We start from the raw sequence: 16,308 nt of genomic DNA on the forward strand, positions 1-16,308 counted from the left end.
TCAAGTAAGCATCTGTATGGGTAGCTTTCCTGTAGACAGAGTGGCTCATTGAACCATCATGTCTCCTTTTAATTGAGACATCCAGAAAGGGTAGTTTGCCATCTTTTTCGACCTCCATGGTAAATCTGATGGCTGGGTGTATGGAATTGATGTGGTCGCGGAATTGGTCTAGAGCAGGCTGGCCATGTGGCCAGATGACAAAGGTGTCATCAACGTACCTCTTCCATAAGGTCGGGCGTAGAGTGGCAGTCTGGATGGCGTCAGTTTCAAATTTTTCCATGAATACGTTGGCTACAACCGGAGATAGGGGGGAGCCCATTGGGGTGCCCTCAGTTTGTTTGTAGAAAGTTCCATTCCAGGTGAAGTATGTGTTGGTTAAGCAATGTCTCACCAGGGGGGGTACATCAGTATGCAGTCCTTGATGAACCAGGTCTTCAATGATAGCGATGGTGTCAGGTACCGGGACTTTGGTGAACAAGGACACCACATCAAAACTGACAAGCAGGTCGTTTGGGGACAGGGAAATGTCTTTGATTGTCGATACCAGGTGAGTAGAATTTAGTACCGCAGAGGTGTTTTTTCCAGTGAAAGGTCGCAGTATATCAGCCAGAAAACGTGCCAGTTTGTAGGTGGGGGAGCTGATAGTAGAGACGATGGGACGAAGGGGTGTATCTTCTTTGTGTATCTTTGGAAGGCCATATAATCTTGGTGGTCTGGCAGCAGAGGGTTTCAACGAGAACTGTTTGATCTCATCAATTAATACTGTTGAATCAGAGATAATTTTGTTCGTTTTGGTGACCAGGCTGTTGGTGGGATCTCTTTTTATTTTTGTATAGCTGCCATCGTTGAGTAGTTCTTGAATTTTGTTGTTATATTCTGTTTTGTCCATGATGACAGTGGCATTGCCTTTGTCGGCTGAGAGAACGACAATATCATCCCTCTTTTTTAATTGAGATAATTCAAAACGTTCGTCTTTGCTGATGTTGCTAGGTGGCAACTTAGCGTTTTTGAGGGTTGCAGCGATTTCAGATCTTGCTACGTCTGCAGAGATGTGACTCAAGCCCTTGAGTGCAACGTCGACATGGGCAATGATATCATTAACCGGTAAGTGTCTCGGTGTGACAGCAAAGTTTAGACCTTTAGCTAAAACGGATTTCAGACCATCAGAAATGGAACTGTTACTGCGATTAATTACGACTTTGTTGACGTCTATCTTTTCGGTGTGTGGATCCGATTTTTTGCTGGAGAGGTGATTGAATTTGGAAGTCAAATTGTCCCTACATTTGTTCGACATAGTGGCAGCCGAAGAGGTAGTCATATTGTCTACATGTTCCCAATCCGATGTAGACATTGTTGCTGTCAATTTTAAGTGTGATTTGTAGAGTGTCTTGTCTAACTGATCGAGTTCGGTGCGTGTAAGTCTGATTTTTTCCGAGATAAGAGCGAAGCTAGTTCTAGCTAGAATTCGTTTTGCATTGAGAGAAGTTGCAACAGCAGAGGTTAGTGTAAATGCGGTTGGTATTACCTTAGAGTCGCGGCATCTCTTCAGAAAGGTGAGAGACTCGATTAGTTGAGCCTTCTTATCCCAAAGTCTGTTGAATGCTTCGCTCTTATCTCGGAAAAAATCAGACTTACACGCACCGAACTCGATCAGTTAGACAAGACACTCTACAAATCACACTTAAAATTGACAGCAACAATGTCTACATCGGATTGGGAACATGTCTACAATATGACTACCTCTTCGGCTGCCACTATGTCGAACAAATGTAGGGACAATTTGACTTCCAAATTCAATCACCTCTCCAGCAAAAAATCGGATCCACACACCGAAAAGATAGACGTCAACAAAGTCGTAATTAATCGCAGTAACAGTTCCATTTCTGATGGTCTGAAATCCGTTTTAGCTAAAGGTCTAAACTTTGCTGTCACACCGAGACACTTACCGGTTAATGATATCATTGCCCATGTCGACGTTGCACTCAAGGGCTTGAGTCACATCTCTGCAGACGTAGCAAGATCTGAAATCGCTGCAACCCTCAAAAACGCTAAGTTGCCACCTAGCAACATCAGCAAAGACGAACGTTTTGAATTATCTCAATTAAAAAAGAGGGATGATATTGTCGTTCTCTCAGCCGACAAAGGCAATGCCACTGTCATCATGGACAAAACAGAATATAACAACAAAATTCAAGAACTACTCAACGATGGCAGCTATACAAAAATAAAAAGAGATCCCACCAACAGCCTGGTCACCAAAACGAACAAAATTATGTCTGATTCAACAGCATTAATTGATGAGATCAAACAGTTCTCGTTGAAACCCTCTGCTGCCAGACCACCAAGATTATATGGCCTTCCAAAGATACACAAAGAAGATACACCCCTTCGTCCCATCGTCTCTACTATCAGCTCCCCCACCTACAAACTGGCACGTTTTCTGGCTGATATACTGCGACCTTTCACTGGAAAAAACACCTCTGCGGTACTAAATTCTACTCACCTGGTATCGACAATCAAAGACATTTCCCTGTCCCCAAACGACCTGCTTGTCAGTTTTGATGTGGTGTCCTTGTTCACCAAAGTCCCGGTACCTGACACCATCGCTATCATTGAAGACCTGGTTCATCAAGGACTGCATACTGATGTACCCCCCCCTGGTGAGACATTGCTTAACCAACACATACTTCACCTGGAATGGAACTTTCTACAAACAAACTGAGGGCACCCCAATGGGCTCCCCCCTATCTCCGGTTGTAGCCAACGTATTCATGGAAAAATTTGAAACTGACGCCATCCAGACTGCCACTCTACGCCCGACCTTATGGAAGAGGTACGTTGATGACACCTTTGTCATCTGGCCACATGGCCAGCCTGCTCTAGACCAATTCCGCGACCACATCAATTCCATACACCCAGCCATCAGATTTACCATGGAGGTCGAAAAAGATGGCAAATTACCCTTTCTGGATGTCTTAATTAAAAGGAGACATGATGGTTCAATGAGCCACTCTGTCTACAGGAAAGCTACCCATACAGATGCTTACTTGAAACCGGATTCCCACCACCATCCATCCCAGAAGAACTGCCTCATCAAGACTCTATACCATAGAGCCCAATGCATTTCCGACCAGGAACACATTACCAGTGAACTCAAGCACGTACACCAGGCTCTCAGGGCTAATGGCTACTCCGACTACACAATCCGCAAAGCCATCACTCCAGTCATGAAGAAGGATCCTCTTGTGGAGCCACTCAAAACCATCACCTTACCCTACATTGCAGGGGTCACTAAAAAGATCTCCAAAATCCTGAATAAACACAAGATCCAGGTCCGATTCAACACAGTACACAAAATCCGTGATTTAGTTCCATCTGTAAAAGATGCTCTTCCAGACATACAGTACCCGGGCGTTTACAAACTAAAGTGCCTCTGTGGTAGTAGCTACATTGGAGAAACCAAAAGACATATCTCGGACCGCATCCGCGAACATAAAGCAGACTTGAAACACGGTAAGACGAACTCCTCTGCCGTGGCAGATCACTGTTACAATTCAGTGGGCTCACATGACATTGACTTCTCCAAGACGGAGGTTCTTTGCAAACCAACTGGCTACCATGAGAGATTCGTTCATGAGGCCATTCACATATACAAGCACAGAGACAATTTCAACCGAGAAGATGGATTCAGGCTTAGTAACCACTGGAAAGATGTGTTAAATCATTTCTGTTCTTAATTAATTGTAATTTTACGATGACCTTCAGACCGCAGCTCTTTCGCCAGCATTGCCTCTTAATACCTCTCACACCACGGTTAATGGTATGGTTTACAACATGGAGTATACTAGGGCTTCGCAGCTGTCTCTCTCCCCCTCCTCTGTTCCGACCATGGACGAACTCGTCCGTCTGAACGGGGCCCGTAGCTATCCGTGGTACGGAAATTTGAGGGTAAGAATCCACCCATTTTTCTCCTGTTTGATTTGTACTAAGTGCCTCGGTGAATGTGTATGCTCTGACTTCAACGTAACTATTTCTGTAGCAGTTACCAGCGAGTCACTCAGCCATTTCAATGCTAAATTCTATGCTAATCCCATTGTCAAGGGGTGCCTCTGCGGATGTGTATGCCTTAACTTAGCTATTTCAATGCTAAATTCTATGCTAATTCCTTTTAACAATGGGTGCCTCTGCGGATGTGTGCTTTAACTTTTAACATAGCTATTTCTGTGACCAGTCACAAGCTAATCATTCAGCCATTTCAATGCTAAATTTTATGCTAATCCCTTTGTCAAGGCTCTTTGTTCCTCTCACACAGCTTAAAAGCCGTGATCTGAACGTGGCTCTCTCACTCCAGCGCTGTCCTACCAGACAGTCTTGCCCCCTTCACCTGATGAAGGCCGCTTGTGTTGTGGCCGAAACGTCGTGAGAATATTATTGTGTTATTTTATTTTATCAATTTATTATTTTATTCTCATTCTACGTGACTTTACCGAAAGAACCAAAGAAGATGAATCATTGCAGTCACGAAAGCTTTAAATCGAAATCCAAGAGCTTTTTGTTTGATAAATTGTGAGCTGGATTATATAGCAGAAGCCACATTGGCAGACTGGTTAGGCTCCACCCTCCCTGGCACAATATGGTAATATGATGTATCGTACGATGTAAGGTCAGCGATCACTGTATCGGTTTATTGTTATTGCAAAATATCATTATTTTGGGATTATCGTCGTTTTTTTTTTTCATCTTTTATTGTCTCACAAAACATGTATGCAATAGAAATGGCACAAAATTCTAAACGGAGCGGGAATAGCTGTTACAAATCACACTAGTGCTTCGTAAAAAATTATGTTCCAGAATAATTGACAGCACGATGGTTATGTGACACCACAACGTCATTCGTCTCATTATTCCTCACGCAACTGACAGAGGCGTGCCGCCCCCCCCCCCCACCCCTCCTTCCCAGGCCTGTCGGCGGCAGCGGGCATCGGGGTGGACGACCTTCGCCGGCTCTGCATCCTGCGCCTCAGCTTCGTCAAGGGCTGGGGTCCCGACTACCCGCGGCAGAGCATCAAGCAAACTCCGTGCTGGATCGAGATCCACCTGCACCGCGCCCTGCAGTTGCTGGACCAGGTGCTGCACACCATGCCCATGGCCGACCCGACCCCGCTCGACTAAGAGCTCGCGGGCGGCGCCGGCACGGCACGCGGCAGCGTGGGGGCGACTCCTCGCGTACCGCCCGAGCCGACGAGCCGTGTCCCAACGAGCCGCGTCATCGTCCAATGTGGCGCCGCGGTGGTGGGCGCCCCGAAGGATTCGTCACTCGCCTGGCTTCTGCGGAGAAGGGAACGTTTTGGTTTATTTCGCAGACGAGGAGTACGTGAAAAGATGACGCTGCGAATGATTGTGGTGCAACGCAGCGCACACTAAACCGTATATGAACCCGTCGACTTAAACACGAGGTGTCGCTTTTCTTCACCACACACTCCCCCCAGCCTTCTGTATTTGACTTTTTTAACCACACTCGATGAGGGAGACCCTACGCGCCGCGGGTAAGGGAGCATTATTGATGACGAAAGTGATTGTTCACAGAAGGACAGGGTTATCGTGTTGAGTGCCAGAGGCAGTGGCTGGGGGGAGTGGTGCAGCAGCAATGCAGCAGGATGTAGGGGGACACAGACACAGGGCTCTGTGCTGCCTTCCATGGGCACCCTCAGTTGAAACATCGCCCAGCACTCGTGCTGGGTGGTGCATGTGCTGTGTGGTGTGGTCTCACAAGAGTCTTGCTGTGTATACAAACGCTGCAACACATCATAGAGCAGAATAACCATTCGCCGTGGTTGTGGAGAATATAGAGAACAAAGTAAATAAGCAGACGATACGTCTCCTTCGTATATTTATCCCTCCGTGTATTTTTTTTTTTTACATATCCCATCACAAGCAAACTGGACCGCTCTCAACATTCATTGTCTTATCAGCAGCCCAATCAGGCTTATGTATGTTGAGCTTCATTTGCACCATACGTAGCCGACCGTGCTGATCGGAGGTGCTGCTGAATTGCCATTTGTGCGCAAGGATCCTCTGTTAGAGATATGTCTTAAATAAAATAAAATTGAGGTTTTTTTTTAAATAAGAAATTACACAAAATAATCATGAGCAGCGTGGAGATTATAAGAAGGGACAGATGTGTGAAGGAGGCACATTGCTTGTTTCGTTGCTCGTATTTTCGACAACGATGCAAATTATTATTAGGTGTTAATGATGGATCACACTGGGATTGTTGCTGTATTACACTTAACGCAATACATTCTACACAACACTGCGCAATGCTGAACCACGACTACACTATATCACACTTGAATCCAATTGAAGCGCACCGCTGTAACTGCTCCCCGTCGTCATTCACGGAGGCGCGACGTTCAGCTCCGTTTTCATCTCTGTTCCATTCACCCCGTTCAGCTTCTGGACCCGGGGAAGCAGAGCTGTTTGAAAATGTTCTCCTTGCATCTTCGCGTGTCCGCCGCGTCGTGCGAGGTCGCAGCCCGTCGTAGCGTTCCGCAGTGTTTGTCAACAGCTGCTGCACGGCCCAGTGGGCCCCCTGCTCCGGCCTCGCTCTCTGTGACCGCGTGAGGCAGCGAACGGCCCTGCCGTGCGGTGAAGAGCAACAGATGTGTGTTCATTGCAGTGTCCGGATTTCCAGCTCGTTATATATTTTGACACCTCGCGCCTTTTTTTTTTACACATTGGAATACATTTTAGTTTCTTTGCCATCCTGACACGTCAGCTACGAATGTCTTTTCACGGTACAAGGTATTATTGCAGATGTTGCGATGCTATGAAAAAAGCAGTGCCCGTCAGCAATGTGAATTCTAACCAACGCAACGAGGTTTTTTTTTTTTTAACACATCCAGCGTCTCTAGGAAGTGTGGCAGTCTTGGGAGTGGCACCGAAGTGTCTTCTACTTGTGGCCAGCGGAACCTATCGGGGCCCTTGGCACTCGGTTTATTTGGATCACTGCGGCGGCGGCTGCATCACAAAGTTTACCACTCCAGGCGATTTGTAATAAATATCCATCCCAATTATGCGCGAAGACATAGGTTAGTCTAACGTCACGTGTGTTGCTCGTGGGTAATGTAAAAGGCACTGCACATCCTCGTGCAATGCGAGTGCTTAATATGTTCACCGAAAAGGTCTTCAACGACGCCGAGGTTGAACGCGTCCCAAAATCGTGCAGCGAGTGTCGTGTATCCACGTGTGGTATGAATATATCTCCCGTTCATGAACTGTACAGCAACACACTACATGTCACTGTGGGACACGAAACTGTGCAGTAGCACGAATTGAGCCACGAGTGTTTGGCTAGTGAATGAGTTCATTGCCGGGCATTTGCCTTCACACACAAGGCGCCTCTGTGCTTGCATTCATGGCACCGGGCATACAGCTCTTCTCACCCTGTCACCGGCATCTTGTCGATGTTAAATATTTGTCATCTGCCATAGACACCCTCCGATAGGATCCTACAGCGACGAATCTGTCTCTGGGAGCATTAATATGGGCGTGTCCATTAAGAACATGCATGGTATGTTTTATGAGCAGTTTAAAATGGGCCGATTCTTTCCATTCGTGACTGGGAACAGCCCCCGAATGCATCTACAGGCCGGAATGCACCGATACTACCCAAACCGTGCCCCTGCCGCTCCCACTCCGCACCCCTTCGTGATCCACCTCGAGATGGCATACTTCTCTTGGATAGCTCGGGGTGAGAACTCCAGAGACCAGGTTGAGTGATATGCAAGAGTGACCTGGGTAGAAATGTTGCTGTGGCCAGGGGGTGGGTGGTAGTAGTAGGTAAAATATATTGTTTTTATACTTGGTTTAAGCAAACTTCAAATGTATATACGTATGTTGAACTTATTTTGCACCGTACGTAGCCAACCGCGCCAATCAGAGGTGCGGGCGAAGGACAAACTGAAAACACAAAAAGCAGCTCTAAAGACAATAATGTAATGGTAGGTTAGGTTAGCATAATTGTATAAAAAGCCTTCATTTTATATTTCTTTGCCTTGTCGTTTGTAAACTTAACACAACTGAGCGGAAGAACCAATCGCGTGGCATCATAGCCGCTTATGGTGAACGCAGTGTCACCGCGTCATACCGTTTAATTGTCTTGACTGACAAAACGTGTGACGAAAATAATGATTCACCACAACTCTGGCCCCGGCATAGCCCAGAGCCAGATTCAGATGTCTCGAGGCCAAGCTGTATCAGGGTTTACTTCTGGGTGCGGCCCAGCAAATAACCAGTGGGGGGGGGGAAAAAACACCCTTCCCCTGAGGTCTGCTCCGTGCTGGCGCGGCCCGAATGTGCCAGTGGAAACGTGGCATTGGATGAACGGGCACTGCCCCTAGCGGTGGGGGTGGGGAGGGGAGTGAGGCTCGCTTCGTGGTGACACCCGACGCGCTCGCGCTCCCTGTGCACGGGCACGACACATTTGGGCTGCCGTGAAAGGTGTTCAACTCCACTTAACGGATTTGCTTTGATCCTCAACGATAACGAGCTCGTGTTTTTGCGTATCGGCAGTTGTGCGCACAGTAACAGTCGCGCGCTATCCCACTTTTTTTTAATATATAGAGGCAGTTGGGTACAGCCATGTGCCTTTCAATTCAGGGAATTCAATTTTTTTTTGCAAGAGTGGGGGGGAGGGGCCGATTATTGTCGCGCAGATTCCCAACAGAGTAAACTCGCGGGTACATTTTACAATGCGGAACGTTTGACCACGAGGGTGGAGTCGCTACCCCCCCCGCGACCCAAATTAACTTCGGAAAAGCGGGCCGATTATTGATCGATTGACGCCGACAGAAAGCAACGTCCTACTCTTGCATATGAACCTCGCAGGATATATTTACCGGCCACTGTTAAGCGGAGTGTTTTTTTTATGATGGTCAACGCACCGGGGGAAACCGCGAGCCTCCGCGATGAAGCGGCCAACGTGTTACCGCTCGTTCTAGATTTGAAGTTTTGGTGACAGCAGCGATCCATACTCGTTGGTTCTTTCGGGAGAGTCACGTAGGTATAAAATATCGTTACCGTTCGCCGGCCGCATCACTGCCTTCCCCACCCCCCCACGTGGCACATGACAATTTAAATCACAAAGCGAATAGCGAATGCAGGTTTGTGTGACCCGCCGTCGTAGCCAGCTGTGTTAGACATTGAACAGTGTATATGATTTAGAGGCAGGATTTATGAGGAATGTTTTATGTTTTGATTAACGTGCCAACTGTTACTTGTCCAAGTCGGTGCCGAGCGTTGAATTATAATCGGCTATCCTTCATGATGTGAATACATTGAACTGTATTATATACCGCAGTGAATTTGAAAATGTACCCTACGCAACACATTGCACATGTGCATCCATGCTCACCACACGAGATCGAACCACAAACGTCATGTCCAAAGTACGTCTGCACCAGACCCACTAAACCGTTTCTGCGTTGCGTTATATCCCATGCATTGCACCACCACACTTCACAATGCACAACGCCACCTATTACATAAGTTCACGTAAAAAAATGCTTTCAATTGCCTGGAATAATGTTCCCTTTTAACTGATCGGAGGCATGCACACTTATCTGTGAGCATGACCGTATGGTGGGTGACGTGCGGCCTTGAAGGCAAATGCAACCTGGCAACCTCTCTCTAGATCTGAAAATTGGATTGTAAATGACATTTTACAACTGGGAAGAAGAGAATGCAGACGAACAGTGTCAATATCATATCAAAGGTGGTTTCCTTTAATATGATATTTTTTATTAAGATGCAGAGGTAATACAATTCACCCAGAATCTTCCAGCAGAATCTGTATTTAGACTGGAGGAATCCGATGAGCTATACGAACCGCTTTTTCACAGATGTCCAGTAGCTGCAGAACCACGAGTGCAGACCCCAGTGCAGTACCGTCTAATGGAAATAATGGCGTAAAAATGTACCAGTGTTGCATATACCCAATTGTACAATAACGGTAAAACGCAAGTAGTGGAGTCAAGCAAGCTATATTTACACTTGTGAAGCATAAATCACATGTTCGGAACGGGTGCGGCAGTCCGCCCACATTTTTACATATTACCCGACTCTACCTTACAGCCACATGCTTTGCATGCACGGATTAATAAAACGCGGTGGCGCGGAATGGAATACAAGGTCATCAAAGCTCCTTTGGTTACGTGACAAAATTCTCCAAATGTTACCAAATGTGTTTTTGTTCTCTCTGTTCCGCATGGCTCCGAAGGCAGAGGACATACTCTTAAGAGCACTTGCACGTTTGTATCATCCAGATTGGACATGTCAGCAAACGGTGCATTGGTGAATTTGGGCAGTCACGTTTTCCCAAAGGTCAATTAAAAAGTATGAACATTAAATCAGCTTGTAAAAAAAGTATTGTCAATTCGCCTTGAAACCGGAAAATGCATTGTTGACATAATCGACCTGAATGTGATGCAACGTTTTGTAGGCTCCATACTTTTGATGATGGACATTTTTTTTCTGTACGAGCACACAAGGGCCGATTTGAGTTGTCGTGTTTCCTAGTGACTCGTGCGAGTTTGGTGCGGTTTTCTATAATCTGAAGTACTTAACGTTCGCAGCATTACAACTATGTGTACAAAGTATTCAGCCTCAAGGCTAGTTCACATTGCTCATCACCGGCGTCGGAGCATCACACGAATTTGACATAAGCCTTACTGTCTGACCGTGGTAGTGGGTTATTATACATCAAATGCAGGAAGATCGTTGTGTCTGCAAAGTTGAGTTCTAATGCAACGAGCCTTATTTCCCTCTGACCAAACACTGAACTGCAATTAATTTTCAGTCACAAAAACAAAAAATGGAAAGTACTTTTTTAAACGTAGGGTGAAATCGAGCCTACATATTTGTTTCACTTGTTGAAACCTTTATTTGTAACGCTCCCATCTCTCGCGGGTGATCTGGCAATCGTCGTTTGTATATTTCTGCGCAGCGTGCGCCGCTGTCGAATCCCCGAGGCAAAGGCAAATCGAAACCATCACGTGGACACGTTTTTCACTTTCAGTGTCCAAAGGATGGGGTGCGTGATGTGTCCTGATAACCTCCGCGATGCGTGTTACTGAGAATAAACAAACTTTATAGCATCTGCTCATGGCTGTTGTCTTTTAAAGTGTGGCCTGTTGTACTAGCGATGCGTGTCGGATTCATCATAATTGGATTTCGGATGTGGATCTTTTTCGGATAACACGATGTACTCGGTTTAACACGTAGGCTTTCACGACCAATGTCCATAATAGTTTTTTAGGGGGGGAATTCTGGTTATCGCCTGTTGAAGCTGGTTGTAATTACCGGCGAAACGTCAATCAAATTCTAAATGTTGTGGGTTTACTCTCCAACACACCGGTGTGCTGTACTCGTAACGAATTGGCACCATACTAAGTGGCTGTGTCGGGTGGTAGCGTGTTTAACGACACGTGATGTACTCATTTAAAATGTCTTCTCGATGAGAAAAACAGCGTGGGACGGTGCCACGCGACGCTCGTTCTTTGTGTCAGGAAAGGGGCACGTGTTCAGAAACATCCGGATTTTGGTACGAACTTCCTAATATGAATTACTAAAAAACAGGTTCAGATTTTTCAGATGAATGTACAAATCGGGAATTACATGCACGTTGCACATCTTTCTTAGCCGTACGTAGCCAATCGCGCTCATCGATGTATGGTACAGAACAATGGCATCAAACGTGTCCACGTACTTTTGCATTCGTAATTACTTGGTGGTTAACTTTAAGAAGGCTTCTCCTGCAGCTGCAAAGCCAATCCGTGGTGTGCTACTGTTCTGCAGTTAAAAATGTTTTGCCCAGGTCGTGTTGGTCTTGTACAAAAACCCTGGCAGAGAGGCCACTATGGGAAAGCCCCCTGTAAGAGGGCAATTGTTGATGTTCAGCAGTCGAGTGTTCATTTTTGGATCACGTCGGGGATGGGAAATTTCAACGGAGCATTGTCTCGCAGGTTGCGTTAATGTCACTGTGTTGGCATCAATTGGTCCTTGCGCATGGTGAGAAATAAAACGACTGCAGTTCTATAGCGTGCCTCGTGAAACTATCTAAATGATCTTACTCTCCGATCAAGATTTGTTATTGATCTCAAGCATGTGCTTTTGTTCTTTTGAAACGTTTGAGTCGAAACTGGTTTTGTTTTCCAATTGCGTTAAACGCTCAATTGTCCCAAAAAAGGACTTTGATTTTCTGTGGCAGTTCCGTGTTGGGAATGTTATGCTTCTAAAAATCCTGGACCAATGCTGATTTTTTTTAAAGGAAATGAAACCTCTACACGAAAAGTGTTTGGTTGTGGCCTCTAAGTAGAAGGTAGGCATAGTCCTAGTGTTGGTTAAACTCATTTCTTCAGAACTGCTTTTTGTGTTTAGTTTATCCTTCCCCGCACCTCCGATTAGCACGGTTGGCTACCTACGGGACAAAATCAGTTAAACGTGCATATATACATAACGCAGGAAATGCGTAGAAGTGGTTTTCATTACACAGTTGATAAATGTCTTGATGCATTGTGAAGTCACATCTCTTTTTGGAAGAGCGGATAGCAGCACATCCTGCTCTGAACACGACGACCTGGTTCAATTCCCAGTTAAGACTAACATGAGTGGCGAGCGATATTTGGGGCGGGGGGGGGGTTAACCCAAATGCGTTCGCTTGCGTATGGGGGGTCTACTGACAGTGTACGCATAGGAAACTGTGGAGGGGGGGAGGGGTGAAGCCTCGATAATAATTATTTGTCTACATTGGCCTTCAAATGAGTTAAATAGTCCGGTGGTGAACTATCTCATCTTTTAAACGCGTTAATATTATTAATCCTTGATCGTTTCTGCGTGGATTAAATATCGGCCGTTCTATAGGATTCGGAGGGGGGGGGGGGGTTGCGTCAGGCGTACGTACGCAGGTGGGGGGGGGGGGGTAAAAAGTCCGCGTGCGTACAGGGAGGGGGGGAAGGGTCAAGTTTTGACAGATTTCTGCGTCCCAACCAATGGATGGCCGCTCTGTGTTGTCTCTGGGTGCCCACATCCCCTCCACCCAACCAATGGACAAAATTATGTTCTTGACGAATAAAAACTTGTTATTGCTAACTATATGATCAGTATAATTGAGATATGATATGTATATTGCTACAGGGAATGTGCATTGTTTGAAGTTATTGTACTTATTGCAGGTATTATAAAGTTGTTTTTCGCGCAGATATGTGTGCAACTTTCTTACATTTTATACAAACAAGGAACTGGAGAGAAGTTTTTTTTTTTGTATTTGAAATACTCTACATAGCAGTTTTAGTATCTTGCATGTAAAATGTTCAAGATTAAATACACTAAATAAAACATGTTAATAAGAACGTTTGATTTCCTGTTTGTACCATCGATGCAAGTGTATTGAGGGACGGAATCTGTGTGTAGGGTTTCTCAATGCAGTTTTGACCAAAGTGAACTCCTCCATTGTGTGCAGGTTTCGCATGCTGTCCATGAAATAACAGGTGGGAAGTTTCACGATAATTTGTCACACCCAAAGATCGGCCAAAATCGGCCGCGTTTTTTTTTTCATAGCTTCGTATTTCAATAAGTTAATTTCTCTATTGTGTTTAAGCATAGTGTTCTATACATGAAATAAAAAGTGTGAAAATCGCAATAATATATTCACATTCTCCATTGTGTTTGGGCTTAATATGCGATGTATTAAATAAAAAAAAGTGGGAAATATAACGTGGCAAGATAAACATTAACTAACCTATGTTAGCCATCGAACTTAGGTTATTATAGCTGTTTGGCATATGAGGTAACTCCCGTCCCCGGTTTCAACAAATCCCACATCGCCAGTCAAATTTCTGCACGTGTTGTGGCCTTCAGTTGACTGTGCCTCCTCGGTGGAGCGAGTGTCACAAATCATCAAAAGCATCCGCACGTTCCCCCGCAGTCCTCTCAGCGGTGCTGGAGATAGGTCAGCCGCCTCCGCAAGGCAGAGAAAAATCCACGGACAATTATCTCCCCATTCCTGTTCAGAAATGGAGGGGATTGCCAGGCTAAAACAATGCGCTTACACGTTACGTGTAAACGCAAATACCTGTCGAAACAGCACTCCCATTTCTGTCTCCTCATTTACCATCTCACCGAGTGATGTCAAACCACTTAACTACTGTAGCAATTACGTTTGGACAGAGGTAGCGGCCCTGGCAGAACGCCCAATCTGAAGGTCAAGAGTTTAAACGACGGGGGGGAATAAGGTTCATCGCGTCCATCCCACCGCTGAGTCAGAACCGCCAGCCGACATCGGCACTGCTCAATGCCCCCAAACCCACACTCATCGGTGGGGGTCGGTCGGTGTCTCGGTCTTGCTGTGCGCGGCGTTGCACCACTATCCGAGTAGTTAACCTGGCATTCAATAAACTTTCAGAGCCAGGGTGAACATCCGACTCCAACGTATTAAATGACTAAAACGAAGTAAAACTCATGGAAAAACAGCACAAAATATAGCATCCATTAATACTTGCAATATCAATACAATGAATGAACACTGCAGCATCATAACATTGTCTTAGATAACTTGAATCTGAATAATAGGTCCTGGATGGACCAGGCACCTACATTAGCACTGAATAGCTGTAACAAGAGAATAATCTACTGTGTTAAATAAGGTCACTTTGTGTAATCACCATACTGCAGCGCAAATGGACAGTGCTGCACATAACACTGAACTGTGGATGAGATACTTCTTCGTCCTTGCTCTCAAGAACACATTAAAGTTACATGGGCACAAGTCTGGCTCGACTTTCCAACTACAAATAACATTCACAATAATGCAAGTGGCAGGCTTCGTTGTTAACTAGGCGTCATATTTATCATAACAATTTAACAGCATTATAAAGCATTATAAAGGCATGTAGAGCATTATAACAGCAATCATAACAGTATAACAGCATTCCTAGTATTATAAGAACATAAACGAACTTACAGACAATGCTTCTTAAAGTCCCACAATGAACAGATGCACCTGTCTTCATTGAGACGCTAATTGTGCCTCCATTTTGTACTCGTTGTAATGGCTGAAACCCCTGCCTTGCCTTGTGGCTTCGACACCATTAACTCGTAACGTCCTGGTCACGTTACCAAACTCGGCACCATCATATCAGGAAGATATTGTGTAAACACACCCCCATATCTGTCGTGGGGCAGAACAGTCAGACACGAAATCGTGCATTGGCCCACCGCCAGTCCTCCAGTACGGCACATCCAACAACGTTTAACGTGGCATTAAGAATTGCAAAACGTCAGGGATGCGGTGACAGCTGAGTTGCACCACAGACTAACATCTGGAACGTGCCCTGTCGTCTCTTGTGCTCGATTCGGAAATAAAAGCTGCGTAGCACAACTGTTGCTTCGCCGCGTCGGGCGGGTGTTGGCCTCCCAGGCTTCATGCAGGCCAGGCCGAGCAACCGTTTCTGCTTCAGTGATCCATATCCACGGCTGGCGGGTTCTTCCCTTTCGCCGCGAGGGAGGCAAGGGTCAGAGTTTACCGGCGAGCGTGGTGTCGGCAAGTCGCTCTACCCATCTTCGTTGGTGGTGGGTATGGGCACGCAGGATGATGGGTTTACATGCCACCGCATGCCGGGACTCCCAAAGTGAATAGTGGGAGTATGAATACCAGCAAATTAACCCCACATAATGCCGGTCACTTGAAATGTATTTAAAATAGCCGTGCGTACGTACATGGGTACTTGATAATTATCAATCTGCATTTCGATAATATTGCATATAAAGAGTTCACAAATGCACTTGTTACGAATAGATTGCCTGCTAACTTTAAATGGATATTTCACATTCCCCAGGGCACGTAACCCAAATTGTACACTGATTGCTTCCGAACCGCTCCATCCCTTTGGCAATTTCCCCAAGCTCATTACCATAAACATGATGGGGATTTCATTACTGCAGGACAGATCCATCATGCCCGGAACTCGCCACGTTAGGGTTCGGTCAGTGATGAATGTTAAGTGCCAGGTAATGTCGCGTACGCCTTGAGACAATTACATTCGGCCGTCCCCACCGGGACGTGTCGCCTTCGCGCAGAGTGGAGCTTCCACCTGTAATAGTGGTTGGATATCACACACAGTGGGGTGTGTATGATACAGGAGTGGTTGGATATCACACACAGTGTGGTGTGTATGATACAACAGTGGTTGGATATCACACAGTGTGGTGTGTATGATACAGGAGTGGTTGGATATCACACAGTGTGGTGTG

At 45.8% G+C, this 16,308-nt stretch overlaps 1 protein-coding gene across 5 annotated transcripts in view; it reads left to right on the top strand.

Annotated features, from left to right (window-relative positions):
• The window catches only part of LOC116950786 (mothers against decapentaplegic homolog 4-like), a 38,289-nt gene extending 27,133 nt beyond the window's left edge, over nucleotides 1-11,156 (top strand). For all 5 annotated transcript variants that reach the window (XM_032968848.2, XM_032968849.2, XM_032968851.2 and 2 more), the window contains one exon: nucleotides 4,961-11,156. In XM_032968848.2, the coding sequence (XP_032824739.1) occupies nucleotides 4,961-5,172 (212 nt within the window). In that variant the 3' untranslated portion in view covers nucleotides 5,173-11,156. The remainder of the gene's footprint in view (nucleotides 1-4,960) is intronic.
• The last annotated feature ends 5,152 nt before the right edge of the window (nucleotides 11,157-16,308 follow it).

This window comes from Petromyzon marinus, chromosome 40 (assembly GCF_048934315.1).
Source record: "Petromyzon marinus isolate PM22_M1 ecotype Great Lakes invasive population chromosome 40, UKy_Petmar_22M1.pri1.0, whole genome shotgun sequence".
NCBI lineage: Eukaryota > Metazoa > Chordata > Hyperoartia > Petromyzontiformes > Petromyzontidae > Petromyzon > Petromyzon marinus.